The sequence below is a fragment of the Megalobrama amblycephala genome, linkage group LG21 (assembly GCF_018812025.1).
Source record: "Megalobrama amblycephala isolate DHTTF-2021 linkage group LG21, ASM1881202v1, whole genome shotgun sequence".
NCBI lineage: Eukaryota > Metazoa > Chordata > Actinopteri > Cypriniformes > Xenocyprididae > Megalobrama > Megalobrama amblycephala.
Window position 1 is genome coordinate 13,763,896 of NC_063064.1, and position 22,257 is coordinate 13,786,152.

Consider the following 22,257-nt stretch of genomic DNA (forward strand, 5'->3'; position numbering starts at 1 on the left):
GAACATTCAGTGTGAGCACACTACTCGCACAATTAACGCCACAGAATAGCGTACACACAAATTGAGAAGCGCCTTCAAACTTTAGATTCACCATATCTACACTGGACATTTATGACGTGTTGCGACACATCAGAACTAGACTGATCCCATTATATTCAATAGTGCTCTCTTTACACCGTAAGCTGCACAGCTACTCCAGACACTGTATTTTCAACATCTGTTTCAAATTAAAAAAAAAGTATTATAAAACAGCCCATTTAAATCCAATGAATTTCCATTGAAAATAAAGTAGGACTCCTGTTTCATTTCACTTGTAAGATGAAGTTAGTAAAGAATATTTCTTATTTAAAAATGGTTATTACAGGAAATAAAGACTCTGCGGGGCAAGAAACCAGATTTTAGTGAGCTGGAGAAAGAAAAGGAAGAGGCCAGTCAAAGGATGCAGGTACAGTTCTTTATTAACTTACAACAGAAGTATTTTCACTAGCTTCGGACTTCACTGTATAAATATGATTATGTTTTAGTGACCTAAGGATGAATGTTTATTTGTCTTGGCATTAGGACCTGGAAGTGAAGAACTCCGAGTTGGAGAAACGAGTGCAAGCGGCAGAAAGTGCTTTAGCTTCCTCCCAGGATGCCCATAACAGGGCGGAGAGTGCGGTGCAGAAGGTCATCGAAACTTTAGATGTGAAGATCTACGACTTAAGCGACCTGCGACAGAACCTAGCCAAGCTCCTGGAGAAATGACTGCTGGGGTTGGACAAATATTGTATGGCAAAACCACCAATATGAGGTAGATGAGAACTTGTTCTCTACTGGAATCTTCCCAAGCTGCACAACTCAACGGTTCATCAAGGTACTAGGCTGGTAGTAAAAACTAGAGAGGTGATAAGTAGCATGACAATACCTGAATTTAGGACAATATTTGCATCCGCATTCCACATTTGCTTCCTGAGAGCTTAAAGCCATTGGTGTAACTTACAAGGTGTTTCACGCCCATAGAACAGGGCCTGTTTGATTAAAATTGTCATGAGGAAGACCATAAAGAACTGTCCACAGCTTTTAGACCTGTTTATTGGTACTAGATATCAATATAGTTGAAATTGTTGTTGAGATCTGTGATTGGTTTTGACTAGGTTTCTAGACGAGTAATTAGAGTAAGACTTTGAACAGAACGTTCTGTAGATATAAGCTACCGTTCAATGTATTTACCAGTATTATTGTTAGATGCATAACTAGAACTGAAGAATAAAAAAATATCTCAATATTTACAGACACCAGCATGTCTCTGTTAGGACATTTAAGTGATTTGCTGAACTTACAGTTTCTCTTACATGCCTCATAAAGTTTGCTGAAGAGCAGCAGGGAAATCAAAGCACATAGCACTAACAAAACATGATATTTCTCTTAGTAACAAATGATGACAAGAGTGAATGGTTAACCTTAACTTCCCTTTTTCATTAACTAATTTATTCATCATTTTAACTAGTTTGCTGCTGTCTGTTTAAATATGTAGGTAGTTATAAATCTAATGCATTTCTGCAAGGATCAGCTGGTTTGCAGAATACTTCAATTCAATTTTCACTGTCTGATTCCATTAGTTCAGAATGGCACTTGCAACAACCCTTTAGGAAAAACACTTTAGACTTTTTATAGACCGCTATCGTTTTCAATACGTCAACATGCATCTTTATACCCACCTTTATACTATCCTCTTTTTAAAAACATGTCTTTAGCTTAAACATTCACTTTAACTGTTGATTTTTTTTCTTGCTTGGACATCTGCTCTATAACCTCAAAGACATTTGCACATGTACTATTTTTCTATTGTGTGCCTGTTGTTGTTGGTTTTATATGAATTCCCAATAAAAGTATTTGCTTTATGTGTACATGTCCTTTAATTTAACTGTTGCTCCCCCCACCCCCACCCCAAGATAGCCTTTATGATACTTTATGAAGAATGATACTTAGAAAATTGTTATTTATTAGGTTAAGTTGCATGACATAAAGTACAATTTAATAAAGGAATAAAGTGCTGCACTGATTGCTTTACTATGTGTTTTGGTGTAATATTGATTTATGATGCATTGTTACTGTTTTTTTAACAAAATGGGTTCCAAAGTAGCTTCTTTTTTTTTAATCAGAATTTTAATTAAGTAAGAAAAGTGCTTCACTGTAGAATGATGCATGACACTTAGAAAAATATGATGGAAAATATAAACATGGATTCTTCTCATGATCCCTGTCCTCAGGCAAAATATGAAACATTAAATGTGTTATTTTATTTATGTTTAGTGAAGCTGAATATAGTGAATATTATTAATCATTTGTTTAATAATTTGGGCAAATTAAGGTCTAGTAACTCATTCTGTTACACAGTGGCCCCAAAAGTATTTGGTCTTATTTAAAAATGTCTAAATATCATTGCATTGTTAACAAAATATTAAACCAAGTGGCATCTGCAAACAAATGTTTGTTTGTTTTTTTGCCACCTGAATTGATATTTTGTTATATAATGCAAATCCATTCATACATTTACATTCAATTTAAATAAATTATACATGTTAACTGTGAATATAATATATAAATTATAACCTGTAACTAAGGATTCTTAATAGCAACCTGTATGTATAGCTTTGAGAATGACCATACATTTTTTTTTATTCATTTATAATAATTTATCATTTAGTCATTTATTCATTATATATTTTATATTGTGTCACTTATTATTTCTTTGCTCTTTCCTTGCTTTTTTATTCTTGTTTGATCTTATAAATGTATGGTTTCAAGTAATGTTTGTCTTCATGAGAGAAAAGAGAATGTCTCCTTTTCAATTTTTCAACAGTTAAGTATTGCTTTCTGTTTTTGTATAACATTTATTATATAAATGTTATACATAATAACATTTATTTATTCAATAACTACTGCTCTTTATTTCATTCTCCGATTTCTGCTATTTCACGGCTTCCTCTGTCAACCTCAGTCTGTTATGGGTGTCAGACAAAACTGCTGACAGTTTTGGATACCAGACAAACCGGATGTCTTCTGACGGGATCTGGTAAATAGACTTGATCCAGTATTCCTGGAGTAAAGATTCGATCTAACATTTTATTTTGGTCAGCAGTATATCGACACGATCTAACAATATATACTTGTATATTTAAAAGTTAAGTTTGTTACTGTTTTGGGGTCACTATAAATGTGCCTGATTGCAGTTGACCCAATACTGCCACCTACTGAAGATTAAAAGTTCTCAATCTAAAAGAGCATGCTCTAAATACTTAATATCAAAAAGATGTGGAGGGTTCAGTAAGCGTCCTAAAATGTGTTAAACCACTTTGACATCTCCAAATAACTTGAGTGAGCAACACAGAGACCCGCTACAATGGTTGTCTTGGAAAACATTTAATAATTAATGTCTCCACAACAAATTGAAAAGTCCCCGACCCCCCTTTGCCTTTGTGTTTGGACAAGAACGTAGCAAGATTACAAGGTAAAATAATTGTATGTATATATTACATAACTCAATGTAAACCAGCATATATTTCTTATAACATACATGTATTCATTTGAACGATATTGGCGGGAATTGTGGAGAGGCGCATTTCACCAGCATCATTATGACAAAAAAAGAATGGTGACATCATAGATGCTTCGATGCAGGAGAGAGATTTGGTGAGTGAGCTGCTTTAAACGCTTCAATAGATTTAAATAGCACATTTTTTGCTTTTTAAAATCTCGAAAAACGCTATACGTTTACTTGCTCGTGACGCTATGAAGATGATTCAGTCGAGGATTTCAAATGTCCCATTTTTGGATGGAGCAAACGGCATGTATAGAACAACTAACAAGAGCCACTTTAAAGTAGTGGACAACACCGCCGTGCAGAAAAGAGATATTATCCTTCAGCCTGTCTCAGCACATTTACAGCGTGGAGACCACAATGACCTGGGAATGTACCAGACAGAGACAGCGCTGTCCTTCCCATCCCATTCACCAGTCCATGTCTTCCAGCCAATGTTAACCCATCTCACGATGCAGAGCACAAACATTAAAATGCATTCTGGGAACAGTTGTGGAGACTTTGAGACCACTCAATCAGACTTCAAGACCCTTCCGATGTCTGCAGCCCATCTAATTCGTCCCACCACTGCAGTCAGGATAGCTCTGCCGGGGAGCAAATGTCCTGAAACTACCTACAGATCCAGTTACACCAAACATGAAGTGTCCCCAGTCCCCAGGACACAGGAAACGCTGAACACAGGTAGCCTACTGCATACTCACCGTCCATTGACCTTTTGTATTTTATGAGTAGATATAAGATGCTTTCTTTTTATCAATAAGGTGTCGGATCAAGTCTGAACGAGGACAAAAAGGACCAATTCAGCTCCAGTTATCATGAGCAGTTCCAGTACAGATGGTGTCCTACTCCTTCTCCTATTGAGTCCTCAGAGAAGGTATTTTTTATCATTTGCAGTGGCTTCGGAGAGTGTAAGTTAATGTTGCAGTTCAAAAACATCATCTTTCATTGTCTTACATTCAGCAACGAATTCAGTATTCATCTGTAGCGATGGGAGACCGAGAAAAGATACTGAACAAACAGACAACGTATTCCACCTCCTTCAGTGAATCAGGTGCCCACAGGTAACGTTACTGATATCCATCGTGCTTCAGCACGCAGCATAAACACAAAATGTGTATAAAAGCTCTATAAATAACATTTGATCACATCTACTTTACAGTTTGTCATATTAGGTTGAGAGCAGTATGAGAAAAATCTAACATAGCATAATGTGGATAATCAAAAAAATTTTTTTTTTTTTTAACAGCTTTGCTAAATTCAGGGAATATCTGCTTCCCAAGATAAATAAATCTCGGCCCATCAACCTCCGGGAACTTGTTGATGAAAAATGGATAACAACCTCATCTGAGGAATTTCGTCAACATAAATGTGGTATGTACAATAATTGTATGCCATGTATTTTTTTTTATGCCATATAATGTTCTCAAGCTGTTTAAACCATAGATAGTTCACCCAAAAATGACAATTCTGTCATCATTTACTCACTCTCAAGTTGTTCCAAACCTGTATGAATTTTAACACAAAAGAAGATATTTTGAAGAATATGGGCCCCATTGACTTCCATAGTTGAAAAAAAAAAAACCACTCTGGAAGTCAATGGGACCCATCAACTGTTTGTTCTTCAAAATATCTTCTTTTGTGTTCAGCAGAAGAAAAAATGAATAGAGGTTTGGAACAACTTGAGGGTTAGTAAATGATTTTCGGGTGAATTATTCCTTTAATTAAATGTAATATTTTATTGCTTTTTCAGATTTAATATTATTGTTTTTTTAATTAATTAATTAATTTTATTTAATTATTCATTTATTTATTATTATTATTATTATTATTATTTAATTGACCGTTCGCAAAGACCCGTCCCCTTTAGTTACTGTTGCTACATCCGACAAGCCATGCCGATCTTTCGCCACACATATTCTCACGCAGTGAAAAATACATCACGGAGCAAAAAGGACACTGACAACGCGTCGACAATCAAGACAGAGCAGGTTACTTTTGATATGAAACAATGTCTCAGATTTCAAATTTTGTCATTTTTAAAGAAATGTAAACAATAAATATCGTTTTGTGGCTCTTTAATGTGTCGTGACAGATTGCTGTAGCGCCTCATCAAGCGGCTCGTGAACCGATATCATCTCTTCCTTCTAGTTAATTTATAGCATCAAATAAACATGAATGAACATCATAAGGAATGTTATTTCAATCGCAGCAAGACGTCAGTACACACCATTTTTCAAGTTGACATCCACCTACATTAATCTTCTAACTCCTGACTGCTTTGTCGGACAAAATGGCAGATTTGGCATTATGATTGGTTAGATCGCCTGTCAATCAAACTCCTGACGAAGGGTTAATTCTGCTTTCTAAAGACTGAAAATCATGATATTAATTCAGAAGATTTGTATTCTTTATTATTTTATTTTAAGGGTTTATATATGAAAATCTATAGCTACCTTTACAGTATATTTATTCCTCACAAGGGAATCATCATATTTGTGTCGACACATTCAGTGCATATATATAGTTCACCCAAAAATGAAAATTCTGTCATCAGATATTTTGAAGAATATGGGCCCCATTGACTTCCATAGTTGAAAAAAAAAAAACCACTCTGGAAGTCAATGGGACCCATCAACTGTTTGTTCTTCAAAATATCTTCTTTTGTGTTCAGCAGAAGAAAAAATGAATAGAGGTTTGGAACAACTTGAGGGTTAGTAAATGATTTTCGGGTGAATTATTCCTTTAATTAAATGTAATATTTTATTGCTTTTTCAGATTTAATATTATTGTTTTTTTAATTAATTAATTAATTTTATTTAATTATTCATTTATTTATTATTATTATTATTATTATTATTTAATTGACCGTTCGCAAAGACCCGTCCCCTTTAGTTACTGTTGCTACATCCGACAAGCCATGCCGATCTTTCGCCACACATCATATTCTCACGCAGTGAAAAATACATCACGGAGCAAAAAAGACACTGACAACGCGTCAACAATCAAGACAGAGCAGGTTACTTTTGATATGAAACAATGTCTCAGATTTCAAATTTTGTCATTTTTAAAGAAATGTAAACAATAAATACCGTTTTGTGGCTCTTTAATGTGTCGTGACAGATTGCTGTAGCGCCTCATCAAGCGGCTCGTGAACCGATATCATCTCTTCCTTCTAGTTAATTTATTGCATCAAATAAACATGAATGAACATCATAAGGAATGTTGTTTCAATCGCAGCAAGACGTCAGTACACACCATTTTTCAAGTTGACGTCCACCTACATTAATCTTCTAACTCCTGACTGCTTTGTCGGACAAAATGGACAGATTTGGCATTATGATTGGTTAGATCGCCTGTCAAGTCAAACTCCTGACGAAGGGTTCAATTCTGCTTTCTAAAGACTGAAAATCATGATATTAATTCAGAAGATTTGTATTCTTTATTATTTTATTTTAAAGGGTTTATATATGAAAATCTATAGCTACCTTTACAGTATATTTATTCCTCACAAGGGAATCATCATATTTGTGTCGACACATTCAGTGCACATATATATATATATATATATATATATATATATATATATAGTATTCAGAGTTGGGCTCTCTTTTAAAAAAAAATGCAAATCCGGTTTATCTGTTTACTGGGCTTTTTTTTCTCATAAAAGCACAGCATTAGCCAGCAGATGGTGCCATTTCAAACATTCCTGACTAACTTTTGTGAATTTCATGTAGATTCAATCTAGTGATGGGATTTATGGCTCTTTGAGGGGATCCGGATCTTCGCGATCCGTTCCTTTCAAAGAGCCGTTCAAAAGAACGGCTCTTTTGGCTCTTTTTAAATATTTAGTCAGTTTTAAGAAGCCAGCTTGGGGGCATCTCAGTTTATCCTGGAAATAATCACTGGGAGGAATGATGAGGTGAGATTTGTAGTCAAATAATTAAAACTCGGATATCACACACCAATATCTGAGTTTGAATTATTCTGAAATATTGATTATTACCTCATTTGTCATGTGTGGACTATATTCCATAGGGTTGCACAAATCCCTCTGCTTAGACAGTGACATCACTATTTTGGATTTACCTTTAGTACAAAGTGTGTGTGTGTGTGTGTGTGTGTGTGTATGTAAAGCTACGTTGACTTATGTTATTCATACAATACCTACTCACAAATAAACATCAAAAACAAAGCCGGCTGCAATGAATTTCTGTGCAAAACAGCTTTTACTACAAACACTTCCACACAAGAACATTGTTATCACACAAGAACATTTTGATAGAAAACAAAAAATATTTAAAGTAGATAAAATTAGAATAAGTAAAATGGAAATGTCTACATACTACATACTATTACTACTGTAAACTTTGCAAATAGGACATCAGCCCCTTCAAGTCAATGAACAATAACAAAGTGGGCTGCAATGAATGTCTGTGCAAAACAGCTTTTAGTGAAAAATGTGACGGCAGCGTGCACACGTCATGGCTCCGCTCCTACCCAATGACAGAGGAACGCAGGGTTTTTTTCCACTGGAGTACTCACGTGAAGGATGCGTGCACAACTAATAACTAATATCATCACGCTATAAAGGGTTGGCCTGCGCTGGGTGCGCCCCTCCCCCTATAACTGTTCTGTCTCGCGGAGGAGCTTATTTGTGTGCATCTGTGTGAAACACGCATAGGAAAAAAGAACGACAGAAAGAACGGCTCCCCTCCAGCCGCGACTCGGCTCCCATCGTTCATGTTTATGAGCCGTTCAAAAGAATCGGTTCGTTCGCGAACGTCACAACTCTAATTCAATCATCAACATGCCTTCAGCTTCTGCTTTACATTCATCACACACTGAGCAAATCAAGCTAATCGCTTTTTTTTGTTAAACTTTACCTCATGTTTGTTTTCACAGGCCCTATTCACCTAGAGCGCAGAATCCCGAACCTCAGCTTTGTGTTCAAAGGAGAGATACTTAAAGGCAACCAAGAAAGACTGTCAACAACAAACCAGTGCTTCTTCCCAAAGGTGTGATCTGTTGCATCTCGCCTCTTGCTTGAAGATGTAAAAACAAAGTGTGTGTTTCCTAACCGAGCGGTGTTTGCCTTATCAGATAGACCGCGCACAGTTCCCAGTGCATGTGAATGGTGCCGGTATCAGGAATTTGAGCGATGTAAAATTCGGGTGGCCTGATCTGGCTGGAAGATTCTACAGCACAACATCACAGGAGCAGTTCCCATCAAAAGAGGTGGTCCGTCCCAAGCCACCCGTTTACCCACCTAGCTATGTGCTGCTTGAGCAAGGTACTTTTGCTTTACTAACCATTGAATAGTCACCTAAAGTGACCTGCTCGCATTAATGCACATCATATCCTTACTCTGTAAAAAGTGTGTATAGGCAGCTGTTACTTTAGAGCTATTTCTACCTGATCTGACCCTTAAAATCAAATATTGTCAGGTTGGTTCATATATGTGTATATATATATTATTTAAATGTTATTACATCGGGAATATTTTTAGGTTACCTACAACAAACAAAGATTAAATGTTCATTAAAAAAAGACCTCATGAATGTTTAGGCTAAAAATAACATAAAATGTCAAAATTCAAATATTTCTCTGGTCTTCTTGTTTTTTAGCACCAGATCGGATGCTTACAACTGTGCAAAAAGATTTTGTCCCCTTGAACTCTAGAAGACAGGAATTGAGCCCTAGCCAGCTTCAGCAGGTAAAATATTTACATTTCACATCAGATAAACTCCAGTTCACTGGTTTCCCATTTATTCTGCAGTCCATGAAAAGTAAACATAGACATTGGTCTCTTTTTCTTGAGCTATGAGATGGGCCTTGGTGGTGTAAAAGTTTGGTTTAAGCCATGTGATAAGTAGTTTACTTAAAGTCTCCATAAAATTGCAGTGATTATGTTTAAATAGAGCATTTTGTCTGATGCTACCAAATATTTATGAAGAGTTTTTCCCCTTTTGGGGGTTGTATAATAGGCCTAGTTGTTCAGTTACCTTTGTTGGCTTTTGTCCGACCAATTGAGCATGTTGAAACGGGAAACAAGATCACTCTGATTGGCTTTGTAAACCAGCTCATGAGAAGAAAAACAAAAGTGACAACGACAAGAGAGCACACAAAGAAGGCGTTTATAATATTACCTTCATCTTCACAAAAATATTTTCATAACGGCATAGCTGTATGTAACCTAATTAATATAAGTGAAGACAACTGAAGTGAAGTGAAACTGATCAGCATGATTCATATTCAAAATCTTAAGGGAGCTCTGCTGTTTATGGTTTGTATATTTACACTCCTAGTTCATGTTCTTTTTTTTTTTGAATGACAAATACAGACTACTGTCATCTGCTGTTGTGAGCGGTTATTATCTCTCACGCAGTTGCAGAATGTACATGCTAGTTGGCCATCGGGTAGGTTTTGCGGTGTGGTCAAGCTTAACTTTTGCCCAGATGCAGCCGACATGAATCGACACCACCCTCGGCATTTGTCGCTGCTAGTTTTTTTTTATGTCGGTTTGGTGTGTACTGGCCCTTAAGGTGTTATAAGTTTACTAAGTTTTAGAGTGGATCTTGACCTTGTGCTGATCTCTTTCTAGGTTAAGGACAGTCATATTAGGCCTCGGCACAGCAAACATGACTTCAGGACAACCCACAATGAAGCTTTTGCGCCCAAGCCCTACTGCAAGGCATCCCTGGACAACCCACCCCTACAACACATCAGCCACATGCCGTTTTAAGTCGAAAAACATATAAATTACAAAAAAAAGTCTGTACTCTAAACAAATGTTTAATGGTTTTAGCACAGGAAAATCAGCTGAAATCATTCCTCAGCCTCTATGCCAGTCTGTGAGTATTATCAGGTGTTCGACCTTAAACACAATCCACAAAATCCAGCTCAACTCCATCATACAATAAGAACAAATAGAAACAATTACTATTTGTTATTATTTATTGATGAACTTGATTTGGTTGAAATATATTTTTGATCACAGACTACCATACAGGGACATTTGTTTAGAGTGGAGAACTTTTTTTTGCTTTTGACTTTAAACATTAAAATATTAAAAACTTTCAAAGCATCACTTTTGTCTATGTATGCTCTTAAAAGATAAGGTTCTATATATCCTGTCAGTCGCTTCATATATAGAACCTTTTTAGGATTCCCATTATGGAATCATTTTATTGATTTAGTTTAATTTTATTACATTTTATGAATTATACAGCTCGTAAACACTTTATCACTAGAAAAAAATAACCCATTAAATATAAAAGTATTACCCTACATTCTCTACATAGAACCTTTTCTTCTAAGAGTGATATGTCCTGTCAAATTCACATCAGAATTTGCCACACAACATCATTACCTCCATAACCATGAGTGCGAAAAATTCTTATCAGCATAAAAGAGCGCTTTGAGGTGTATTATGACAACAAAACATGTCCTATACAGATCAAATGTGTGTGTGTGGAAGCTCAAGGTTAAATGGCAATCTGGAACACATGGTATTAATGACTACAAGAAGTGTTTTGGGGGCAGTAATAGTTAGAGAGTCGAACTTGAAACCCGAAGGTTGTGAGTCTCAGTACTGGCAGGAAGTGAATGAACGGCGCTCATTGAGCAAGGCACCTAACCCACAATCGCTCCCTGGCCACTGCAAAAAAAAAAGAAAAAAAAAAGAATGGCTGCCCACTGCTCCGGGTGTGCGTGTTCAATACTCACTGCTGTGTGTGTGCACTTTTATGGGTGAAATGCAGAGCACAAATTCTGAGTATGGGACACCGTACTTGGCTACACGTCACATCACTAAGTGTGTCAGACGGTGACTAACTCACTGACCTCACACAGCACATTTGGACCATTTAAGGCATGTGCAAAATATCATGGGAGCGTGCCAGAGGATACCCAGTTAAACATATTGCTGTCTGCCAGTGCACAGCCTCTCCATGCAGGTCTGTGTTTGTGTACTGAAGTGGCATGATCCTCTACCTGCACCTTATTTAAACAGAGCCTGTGTGTTATCAAACCATCTGTTGGAGTAATGGTGCCGTGTCGAATTCAGCCTCGCATTCTCACACTCAAACACAAAATCTGTTCCTGTTACAAGTTGTAACCTTGAACTTAAGCTTTTTGGTGTTTATGCAAACACCAATTCAACATTTCATTTTTAGTGATGTTTTGAAGGGGTTTGAGCCTTTGACACACCTGGTATTACATCTTATTGCCTTTGCAAATCAACACAGATAAGAATATTGTCATTATCATGTCATATCATGTATGTGTGTGGTGGCAGGGGTCCAAAAGACTGAGACAATATTAAAAGAGTCCTTCTACTTTGTATGTTTCTAATTTAATACAATTGTTTTCGTTATATCAGCATAATTGAAATGTAAAAAAAAAAGTATTTTTGTATTTGTCCTATATGTATTTCAGTGTTTAGTAGGCTGTTTTATTTTGTCCCTCAACTCGTGCTGCTTGTTTGTTTAGACCGAGACCTTTGAAATAGAGCAGAATATTAAATAGCCTATTTCTAACTTATTATTTTGTTTTAAATTGGTCTAAATTTGGTTTAAATCTATGTCGTCTCAGACGTTTGAACACCACTGAATCCCGCTGGGCAGGATTACAACAATAAACAAAACTGTTAAAATTACATATATCGATTAACAACTTCTTTCCTATGGCTTCAAAAACGCAAGACCCGTTATACACTTGTCCGAAACATCTGCTCAGAGGCATATTTACATCAGCGAAAGGGCGTGGTTAAAACCACAAAAGGGCGTGTGTCTAGTTCTTATTGGTGCACAATCGAAAGTGGGCGGTCCCCAAACAACAGTGCATTTAACTTCTACTCTCGCTGTGTTGTGGCTTGCACGCAGTTTGTGGGTTTTTAAAAGTGAAAGGTACGTTTTTGACCTTGCTGTAATGTCACCTATGTAACTTAGTAACGTTTTAACTGGTTAACACTGAACTTTAATGACTGTAACGAGTCGACGTTTGAATTAAGCACTGTACTTGCTTCTTGGTATATGCATTTAACGTCTGTAATCACAAGAGATAACTTACATCGTTTATTTTTATGTCTTAAACTCTAGATTTTGTGCATCATAGTTATGGCTTTCCAAAGCTTTAAACTCTTTGCTCTTGAGCTGGACGGTCCGGATGATACTGTGTACAGCAGTGGAGAGATGATCACTGGCGTGGTGGTCCTGGAGCTCAACCGGGAGATCAAAGTCCGAGCCATGAGAGTGCTGGGAAGAGGGGTCGCCACAGCCCACTGGCTGGAAAACCGCAGTGTCGGAGTGAACACAGTCTATAACGACTACACATCCAAGATAACCTATTTCAGGAAGAGACAGCACCTTATCCGAGGTGGGTTTGCATGGATTTATCCACTCACTAACTTAGATATTTAAAGGGACGGTTTATTCAAAAATAAAGACTTTTATCTGTGTAACACAAAAAGAAAAATGAACTTACAAATGGTAACTGATGTTTATCGCAAAAGCGGGCCAAAATCAACATAGGTATCTCAAAAATCATAAAACTCTTGCAGGATATTCCAAATCATCTGAAACGGTTTTTTTTTTAGTTCATAAAAACTAAAGTTTTATTTATTTATTTATTGCTGTAACCCTATGGAACAGGCGAATCAGAATCTAAATTGTGAACGAAAAATATTTTTTTTGTAAACTGGATCAACCGATTCTGTGAACAGATTCGACTCGAACGAATCTTTGGTCCACGAAAAAAAAGTCGTAACTACTTACATGTATTTAAGAGAATCCTCAATGAGTTGAGTCAGATATCAGTTTTATCAATGAATGACCACGTACGCAACACAACGGTGAGTTTCCAATCCTCACTATCATATCATATGGCTCCAAAAGGCACGTTGTCGTGAGTCATACCAAGATAACAATTTTTGGTTTCCAAAACAGACATAGGCCTAATAAAGTTTTATGTTGGTTAGCCAGGAACGTTTTCTTTACATAAATAGAACATTCCCTGTCGGTTCGGAGAAAAGTCCCCTAATATTCCCTGTATGTTCCCCAGAAAGTTCTTATTTGGTTCCCATATGGGAAGCATATGTGAATGTTAGGAACGTTCTGTGTTTGCTGCTGCTGGTATTTTATGATATTTATGCCATTTTTTTAGGCTTCGCATTTTCAGGTCACAATTTATTGTGAATACATGAAAATGATAGTGAAAGAAAGCCATACAGGTTTGGAATAACAGGAGGATGAGGCTTTAAGACTTTAAAGCTCTTAAGTACGCGTGCAGCCATGCTGGAGTTTTGTTGATTACTCTGGACCCGGCTTCTTCTTCCTGACCTTTAACAGCTGGCACAGGAGTGATAATGCTGAGCAAATGTGTGATGTGGTTAATTATTCAACTGTTTAGGTGGAATACACAAACGACCAACTGCACTTCACAAGCCAAATGCTTGTCAGAAAGGGGATAAAAGCACAGCTGAAATCACAGTAAAGGCCACTTATGGGTTAATGTTTATAGGAAGTACTGATTTACAGGTAATCAGGTCATGTTTTACTTCTCTATACTTAATATAACATGATAGTTAAAGATGTATAAAAAAATAAATTATACAACAATAACAGTAAACAGTATAATTTCGACAACTATCTGTAATGATTTAAAAAAATTTTTTACATTATTATAAATTTTTGACATTATTTTAGGCTACATTTATTTTTACACAAAAACCAAGCTCATCAATTAAATGTACCCAAGTTATTTTAAGAAAAATTATTGAAGAAATATTTTATTAATTTCATTTTTTTATATATATAAAACTTTGTACTGTAAAACCTTTTCAGCTGGTTAAACTTAGAAATGAAAGTTCACCTGCTGCCTTAAAAATGTGAGTTAACTCAACTTGAAGATAACCTTTGTCTCAACTCAAAAATAGTCAAGACAACGCATTACTTTAAGTTAAAATTTAAACAAAGTAATGCATTGTCTTAACCTTTGTTTCTACTCATAAATAGTCATCTTCAAGTTGTGTCAACTTATGTTTAGTTGAGTTAACTCACATTTTTAAGACAGCAGGTGAACTTTCATTTCTAAGTTTAACCAGCTGAAAATGTCCAAGTTACTAAAGGTTATCAGAATATAAACAGACTGCACTCAAATTTTTCTTTTCAGTGATAAAGAGAAATGAAGCAGTGGATAGACAGATCAGCCATCACAGCCAATATTTTGTCAGATATGAATATGATTATTAATATGCATTACAGGCACTGGCTTATGTCTGCTTGTATTTGAGGGTAAATGAATTGGTCGATATTCATCTATTTTGTATCATCTGCAGATTAAAGTTCTTGTGTCAGTTCAAAAATATATTGTCAACAGTTTTCTGTATTTATGTTTAAATATTTTATAAAATAGTAGTTTTTTCCCCTTGTGTGCATTTTAGTGGTATTATCTATCAATCACTTTCGACACTTTGTGAGACTTTGTGAGAGCAGTGATGCAGGCATCCAAACGGCACATGCTTTTTCCATACTTGTGGATATTGAGACATAGTTTTGGTACGTGATTACATATCGCAGTGTCAGTTTAAGAAATTGTATTGCCTGGGTTGCTTATCGTTATCTAAATAAACAGCTTGTTTCTTGGCAGCACAGACGTGACAGTCCTCACGTTGTAACTTCAATTTAACACAACTAGGGGGAGAACGAACCACACTGACAACTGTACGAGTCCCTAAAACTAGTGCAGCGAATCCGCCACAAGAGGGCGACACGTGAACTTTTTTTCGCTGGTAACAAAGAAACAAGTTGTTTTGCTCTTTAACTGTCTTAGAAAAGTGTTGTTTGCACTTTTGTTCGACCACCTTTTGGCAAACACTTAGTTTGCAATTCATATTCTTTTTGCAGTGTCACTAATTTCTCGAGCTTGAGCTAAAATGGTTTGCTTTTAAATCCTTATTTGTATTATCATATCATGCAAAGGAAGTTCACATACCGGTATGCATATATTTCATAAAAATGATTGACAAGAAAGTAGCACAACAGCGAAGAATGAACCAGTTTTTGTTTTTCTGAACTTCTTCACGGGGAGGTTCCTCTGGTTCGGGCATGCTCAGTCAGCTTGTTTTTGTCTAAGAACCTGTAAGCATCAATCATCCGAGCTCTCTATCCACACCCAGTTAAGATGTTTATGAGCAGGCAGCGATTCCTGCCATAGGCCTTACATAATAAAATCAGTAAGACCGCCCACACGAGTTAAAGGCCGACCAGGGAACATGCACAGCTTCAGTTTTGTTTTGAAACTGAAGGAAGAGCAGCTTCCTTGCACTCGAATGCACCCTCTCGCTCTTTGTTTGACTTTACACATTTGAAGGCGACATATTTTAAGGGCTGCACTTGGAAAACTTTTGCAAGACCAAAGATGATTTTCGACAAATTGAAAAAGTTCGACATCGTGTTTGATTCTCCGGAGATGGATAGTCCTCCGGTGTTCAGCAGTGGAGATGTTGTCTCAGGGAAGGTTGTGCTCGAGCTCTCGGCGGAGAGTAAAGTCGAGTCGCTGAAGTTGCATGCAGAAGGTTTCGCTAAAGTTCACTGGACCGAGTCTCGCAGCGCTGGGTCCAGCACCGCGTACACGCAGAACTACAGCGATGAAGTGGAGTACCTGAACCGGAGAGAAGTGCTGCTGCAGGCAGGTCAGTCAGTCAGTCAGTCATTCACAGCCAGAGACAATCTAAAGCTAGTGGGCTGCCTTATTAGACAGTGTTGGGCATCAGAGACGAGATGTTTTTGCGCGTGCAAAAGTGTCCAAACATCCCAATTTAAACCCTTTTCCTCTGTTAGTCAAGCTGAGTAGACTCTTAAAGGAGTTCAACCCAAAATAAATAAATCAATTTTGTTGTTACTCACCTTGTGTCGTTCTAAAACCGCATGACTTAATTTCTCACGTGGGACGTGATTTTTAAAAAACACTTTGGCCACTCTTTTCAGTATAATGAAAGTGAAAGATGAATGAAGCTATCATAAAAACAGCCTACTCCTTTTATAGTCTTACCTTTAGTTGATGTTAATCATTAGACAATTGATTAAAAAGAACAGAACTCGATAACGAATCATTCAGAACAGTTTTTCAATTGGATTAATCGATTAGTTTCACATATTCGACTTCGACTGGTATCGATTCATTCTTGTGAACGGCGGATGTCAAGACTGATAACGACTTAGATGTGTCTGTTCTTCACTCACAACATACTATGTTTCTATATAACTTATATAATACATTTTATTGTGTGTGGTGTGCATTTAGTTTGAGTGAACTGGTACACTTAACATGCTTCGACAGCTGTTTGGTTAATGTGTAAACTAATTGTTATGGTGAGCAGTATTTATGGCCGCTGAAGAAACTAATTTAGTTATTATTCAAGAGACTGTTGAATTAGAGAAATATTTTCGACAAAGTTCTACCTTGTCCCTTTTATAACTAACAAAATTGAAGGTTAATGTTTTTGTGAGTTATTGGTGGTGTAATTATGTTTCTTTACCTTTATTCCCCTCCAGATAATGGAGAACTGACAGTACTGCCTGCCGGGAGACACGAGTACCCTTTCAGTTTCCAGCTGCCAGAGGAGTAAGTGTTTGCTGCTTTTTAGTCATATATAAATGTTATCAGAGAGCTTTATTTGGAAAGTTTCGCCAGGAAATGAGCTTTAATGTAAGTGTTTTGTCTGTCAGAACTCTAGTGACATCCTTTGAAGGGAAGCACGGCAGCATTCGATATTGGGTGAAGGTTAAGCTGCATCGCCCATGGGCCACCGTCAAGAAGATCAAGAAAGAGTTCACAGTTATCGAGCCCATTGACATCAACACACCTAGTTTACTCGTAAGCGCTCAGATTATCTGTTGCTTTGTCATTTTCTCTTCATAATTTTGGTGGCATGTGCACCAAAATGTGACGGTGGCATTTTACTTCAGGCACCTCAAGCTGGAACCAAAGAGAAGATGGCCCGCATCTGGTACCGCAACTGTGGGCAGGTGTCAATCACTGCAAAGATTGACCGCAAGGGCTACACACCAGGTGAGGACAGGAACCCACCATCACATAAAAGACGTATTCAAGTTCTCGCCACGGAAACTCTTAACATGTGGTTATTACTCTCCAGGTGAAGTGATTCCAGTCTTCGCTGAATTCGACAACTCTACTTCTCGCTCCGTGGTGCCAAAAGCTTTCATCACCCAGACGCAGACCTTCATTGCCAGAGGCACCATGAAGCAAAAACGAGCTGTGGTGGCCACATTGTGTGGGGACATAGTCGGCCCACACCGCAGGGAGACCTGGCACGGCCGAGCCATCAAAATCCCTCCTGTAGGCCCCTCCATTCTGCAGTGTCGCATCATCAAAGTAGAATATATGCTCAGGGTGAGTTTGCTGGACCTTCAAGCTACTGAACTTTTGACCGAACTTTTAAATGATTTTACTAAACATTGCTTATTATGTTCGTAGGTGTGTGTTGATGTTCCTGGGACATCCAAGCTTTCCCTGGAACTTCCGCTGGTGATGGGCACAATCCCTCTGCATCCGTTCGGCAGTCGCACATCTAGCATCAGCAGCCAGTACAGCGTGAACATGGAGTGGTTTCGCATGGCCATCCCTGAGCAACCTGAACGTAAGTAAATTCCCAGCCCTAGGTTTCATTCTCTTTCATCAGCCTGAAAGTGATGTCATACACTGAACTATCTGTCACTCACCTTGAGTCTTGTTTTTTAACCACAGCTCCTCCAGAATACAGCTCTGTTGTCACAGAAGAGGAAGCGGTCCAGAATTCCACATCAGTCCAACCTGAAGAAGACCTCAGTGGCGTACTGCAGCGCTCCCTCATGGCCTACGTGCAGGAGTTCAGATTACGCCCACCTCCAGTGTACAGCGAGGTGAGCAGATGGTTACATTCAAGACAATATATATGTAAGACAGCAGATCTCAATTGGTTTTACTTCAGAACATAGATTTTACTTCAGAATGGACCCAAAATAAAAAATAAAAGCCTGTTTCCACCTCAGAGTAAAAAACCAAACAAAACTTTTTTTATATTTTTTTTTTTAAAATCTCACATTGTCGTTGTATCTCACAACTTTGTCTTGTGACTTTTCCATAATTGGAAATTATATACTGTATTTGCAGCTTTAAATCTCTCTATTTTGACTTTTTGTGATTTTAATACCACAATTGTGACTTTATTTGTCATAACTCCAACTTTAGCTCACAATTTGACTTTAACATTCTCTCACAGTTACCTTTTTTATTTTACTTTGAGGCAGAAACTGTGTTCTGTTAAAATCAAATGTTAAAATATATCAATATTTTACTACACGCAATGGCACAAAATTGGCGTCTTCCTAATATGGCTTAGTGACTGCAAAGAAACAAATTAATTTGCATCAAAGGGCCTGTTCACACCTGGTATTAAGATGTGTTTTGGTCGATCGGATCACAAGTGGACGACGCTAAATACAAGTGTAAACGGGGTCTAAAATGTTTTGAGCTTGTCCACTTTTGATCACAAACGCATTCGACCGGATTGAATTTACTCATATGGTTGAATGTTTGAACGGCCACAAAAGACCTCCTACTCTCCGCCTACTGACCTAATGCATAAACATTACGGGAAGCTCGCTATCCAGATGCGGGAATGAATTCCTTATCTACTTGTGAACGGATCGACCAAAATGCATCTCAATACCAGGTGTAAACAGGGCCAAAATACTACGTTTGATTGGATGTGCAGCCTTTGACATCAACAAACAAGATACAGGAAGCGTTTTGTCCTGCCTATAAGAAATTTTTTCTTTCCCTGCAACCCACTGGTATATGAATCTAGTATATTTTTTTGAAAAGCATCATATTCCAAATGTTCTGTTTTTGTTTTTCTCATCATAGGTGGATCCAAACCCTCAGCCCTTCGCCAACATGCGTCCTCGTTGCATGACCTGTTGAACTCTCTGCCAGCTGAGCATCACTTGATGTTTGAAACAAAAGCCGAGATTTGATTCTCCTGGACGCCTCTCTGACTGAGACTGGTACTTGTTCCTCGTATGAGCCGTTCGCATCTGTGCTTCCTGCAGTGGGGCCGAGAGAGGAGGAGATGTCTGGACTAGGCGAGGCAGAGCGCTTTCAACAAACAAAGAGGACATTCAGTACCGGGGCGAACAAAGGTTCTGCCCATGTTTGTGTCTCAAAGAGCGACCAGACTCTGTTCTGTGCCTAGAATGATTCGTAGCCTGTCGCACCTGTATGTAGAATCAGGGAATTTTGGGCATGATCACTAGAGAATTATGGGTGGGAAGCCATTCAGAGATACTACCCATAGTGCCTTACTTTGCTGTGAATGAGGGGTGAGTCCCTCTTAACCGGCTGCAGTCTGCCACCGTAGATGTTAGCAGGCATATGTGATGCCGTCCTCTCTCACAACTGTATCATCACGTACGGCACGTTTGGTGTTGATATAAGCCAAAGAGATTGGTTTAATGTTCATGTGTGCACGGGTAATTCTATGCAAAAGGGAAAACTTAAAGCTTTAAAGAAATAATGAGGGGGAAATTTCAAATGTCAATCCTGAAAGTAGTAAATCGCATTCTTCCCCCCCACCCCCCCTCGGAGTGGGTAAGAACATCTCCGCTCCAACTTGATGTTGGTGTAAGTTTCATCTGGCTTGACAAAGGTCAAGTCTGTGACCTGGAATGTCTTAATGTTTTGCTGAATGTGTCTGTATAACCAAGGATAACTTTTCTTTGTGCAAAAACATTTTTCTTTGTCATTTTTGCCAGTGGCTCGAGGTAACGAAATGCAGGGCTAGAACAGCCCCTGACAGTGAGCTTTACAAATAATGGGGAAAAAGATAGAGCCATGTGTATCCAAGGTGCCTTTTTCATTTTTATTTTTTAGAAATAACAATGAACGACTACAGGGATTATGTCACGTTAAGCTTTCCTAGTGTTACGACTCCCTGAAGTGTCCTTACAAACATTCCAAAAATACCACAGACTTGCTTCATTTCCAAATGATGAAAAAGTGTAACTTCAGGTTTAAAGACCGTGATTGTTTATGGCACTCATTTCAAATGAATGTATTTTATAGATTTTGTTGTTATTGAAATTTGTGACAAGTATATTTTTTGTTAACCACTTTTAAGTAAATAAAAAAAGAAAAACATATGAATATGGTGTTTTATTTCATATGAATTTGGAAATAATTATAATGGAATGTTTCATTATTTATAATATTATCATTTTTAATATTACACAAAGGATAGGTACAGTTTAAGCAACATATTTGCTTCAGCTTATTTCAGAATAACAAAAGTTTTAGTTCGAAATACATTACTTGTAAGGTGCATTCAGAGTTCATAGCTCATATACAATTATTTGACATGAAAACTTTGTTTTCCATCCAAAAGGACTACAGCAGTTTTCATGAGGGTTGTGCTTTTACTATATATAACATAAGTAGAGCCTGAGGCACAGAGTGTCCTTTTTCCTCCTGTGTTGTTTTCTGAAATGCTTCCATTCTTTCACAAACCCATATTTACTTATTCAAAATTGAACCTCATAAAAAAAAAAAATCTTATGGGAATGAGGTTAATAATGTATTTTGTATTATGATTCAAGTTCATTGAATCTATAAACACACAGCATCGTAGAACTGCATTCTTTTGCTATTAATACACCTTTGTTTTGGAAGACATGAAAAGTTTTTATAAATTGAAAACACGACACTGTATCAGGGTCACCTGATCCTGTAAGCATAACACATGGTGCTTTTGTAAGTGACTCATAGTAAAATCACTTATCATAAAGAACCTGCCCTGGACAATAAAACAGAGGTGCCTCACAAAGGATCTTTTTTTTTTTCCATTATGACAATGTAAAGACCTTTGAGCTCATGGCTAACAAAAGCAAATGAGACTGTGGCGCTAAATGCCTTATTTTACAGTAGATAATGTTGTAATGTGTATAATGTATACCTGTGTGTGTTTGTGTAAAGTTTCAGCCCCAGCACTGCTGATTCATCTGTTGGTTTAACGTCTTCTTTTCTTCACAAAACAAGAAACTGGGTCAAATAAGATATTCAATGACGAAAATGTAGGTCGGACCTGATTTTATTGGGAATTTATTAGACTGTGAAGTAGGTTATTAATACATTTTGATAAAGATTGTAAAAACATTTGGAATACCATGTGCTGATAAATCGTACACAGTAAGACGAGGCACGGGTGTAAAGTTCTCATAGAACGCGTTCTTGAATTTAAAGGGTTAGTTCACCCAAAAATGAAAATTGTCATTATTTACTCAACCTCATGTCATTCCAAACTCGTGAGACTTTCGTTCATCTTCTTAACACAAATGAAGCTCTTTTTAATGCAATATGAGAGATTTCTATCTCTCCACTGACATCTACATACCCACCACTTTGACGCTTCAAAAAATTCATAAAAAGATCGTAAAACTAATCCATATGAATCGAACAGTTTTGTCAAAATTTTCTGAAAAGACACAATCACTTCTTTTGACGAAAAGATTGAATTTATGCCTTTATTCGCATATAAACATTCATCAGCGAACATTAACAGAAGCACAACTTGTCACGTGACCCGTGAGAACAAACCTCATTGGTTCTTGTGGGAGCTC

General features: G+C 37.3%; 4 protein-coding genes across 5 annotated transcripts in view; all 4 read left to right on the plus strand.

Moving 5' to 3' along the window:
- The window catches only part of homer3b (homer scaffold protein 3b), a 28,734-nt gene extending 26,851 nt beyond the window's left edge, over positions 1-1,883 (plus strand). Inside the window, 2 exon segments of the mRNA XM_048172286.1 lie at positions 365-445; positions 562-1,883. Coding sequence (XP_048028243.1) covers positions 365-445; positions 562-747 — 267 coding nt within the window. The 3' untranslated portion in view covers positions 748-1,883.
- The window catches only part of magi1b (membrane associated guanylate kinase, WW and PDZ domain containing 1b), a 1,153,738-nt gene that overhangs the window by 355,102 nt on the left and 776,379 nt on the right, over positions 1-22,257 (plus strand).
- On the plus strand, positions 3,204-11,924 carry si:dkey-13m1.5. Its single transcript, XM_048172275.1, has 8 exons — positions 3,204-4,264; positions 4,345-4,457; positions 4,544-4,644; positions 4,830-4,954; positions 8,486-8,598; positions 8,684-8,873; positions 9,208-9,296; positions 10,185-11,924. The coding sequence occupies exons 1-8, from the start codon at positions 3,775-3,777 to the stop codon at positions 10,323-10,325; spliced, it is 1,362 nt and encodes a 453-aa protein (XP_048028232.1). The 5' UTR covers positions 3,204-3,774; the 3' UTR covers positions 10,326-11,924.
- arrdc2 (arrestin domain containing 2) lies at positions 12,372-20,784 on the plus strand. 2 transcript variants are annotated; one of them, XM_048172279.1, is made up of 9 exons: positions 12,372-12,489; positions 12,682-12,958; positions 17,137-17,206; positions 17,311-17,458; positions 17,551-17,653; positions 17,739-17,995; positions 18,080-18,242; positions 18,350-18,504; positions 19,511-20,784. In XM_048172279.1, exons 2-9 carry the CDS (start codon positions 12,700-12,702, stop codon positions 19,565-19,567), a joined length of 1,212 nt encoding a protein of 403 aa, XP_048028236.1. In that variant the 5' UTR covers positions 12,372-12,489; positions 12,682-12,699; the 3' UTR covers positions 19,568-20,784. The 2 variants fall into 2 exon arrangements, with proteins under 2 accessions (XP_048028236.1, XP_048028235.1); XM_048172278.1 differs by lacking the exons at positions 12,372-12,489; positions 12,682-12,958 and adding an exon at positions 15,082-16,274.

Coding starts and splice junctions, on each gene's coding strand:
- si:dkey-13m1.5 (XM_048172275.1), top strand. CDS start 3,775: ATGAAGATGATTCAGTCGAGGATTTCAAATGTCCCATTTTTGGATGGA. Junction 4,458..4,543: donor CTATTGAGTCCTCAGAGAAG/GTATTTTTTATC, acceptor TCTTACATTCAG/CAACGAATTCAGTATTCATC. Junction 8,874..9,207: donor CTATGTGCTGCTTGAGCAAG/GTACTTTTGCTT, acceptor CTTGTTTTTTAG/CACCAGATCGGATGCTTACA.
- arrdc2 (XM_048172278.1), top strand. CDS start 16,001: ATGATTTTCGACAAATTGAAAAAGTTCGACATCGTGTTTGATTCTCCG. Junction 16,275..17,136: donor AGAAGTGCTGCTGCAGGCAG/GTCAGTCAGTCA, acceptor ATTCCCCTCCAG/ATAATGGAGAACTGACAGTA. Junction 18,505..19,510: donor CACCTCCAGTGTACAGCGAG/GTGAGCAGATGG, acceptor TTCTCATCATAG/GTGGATCCAAACCCTCAGCC.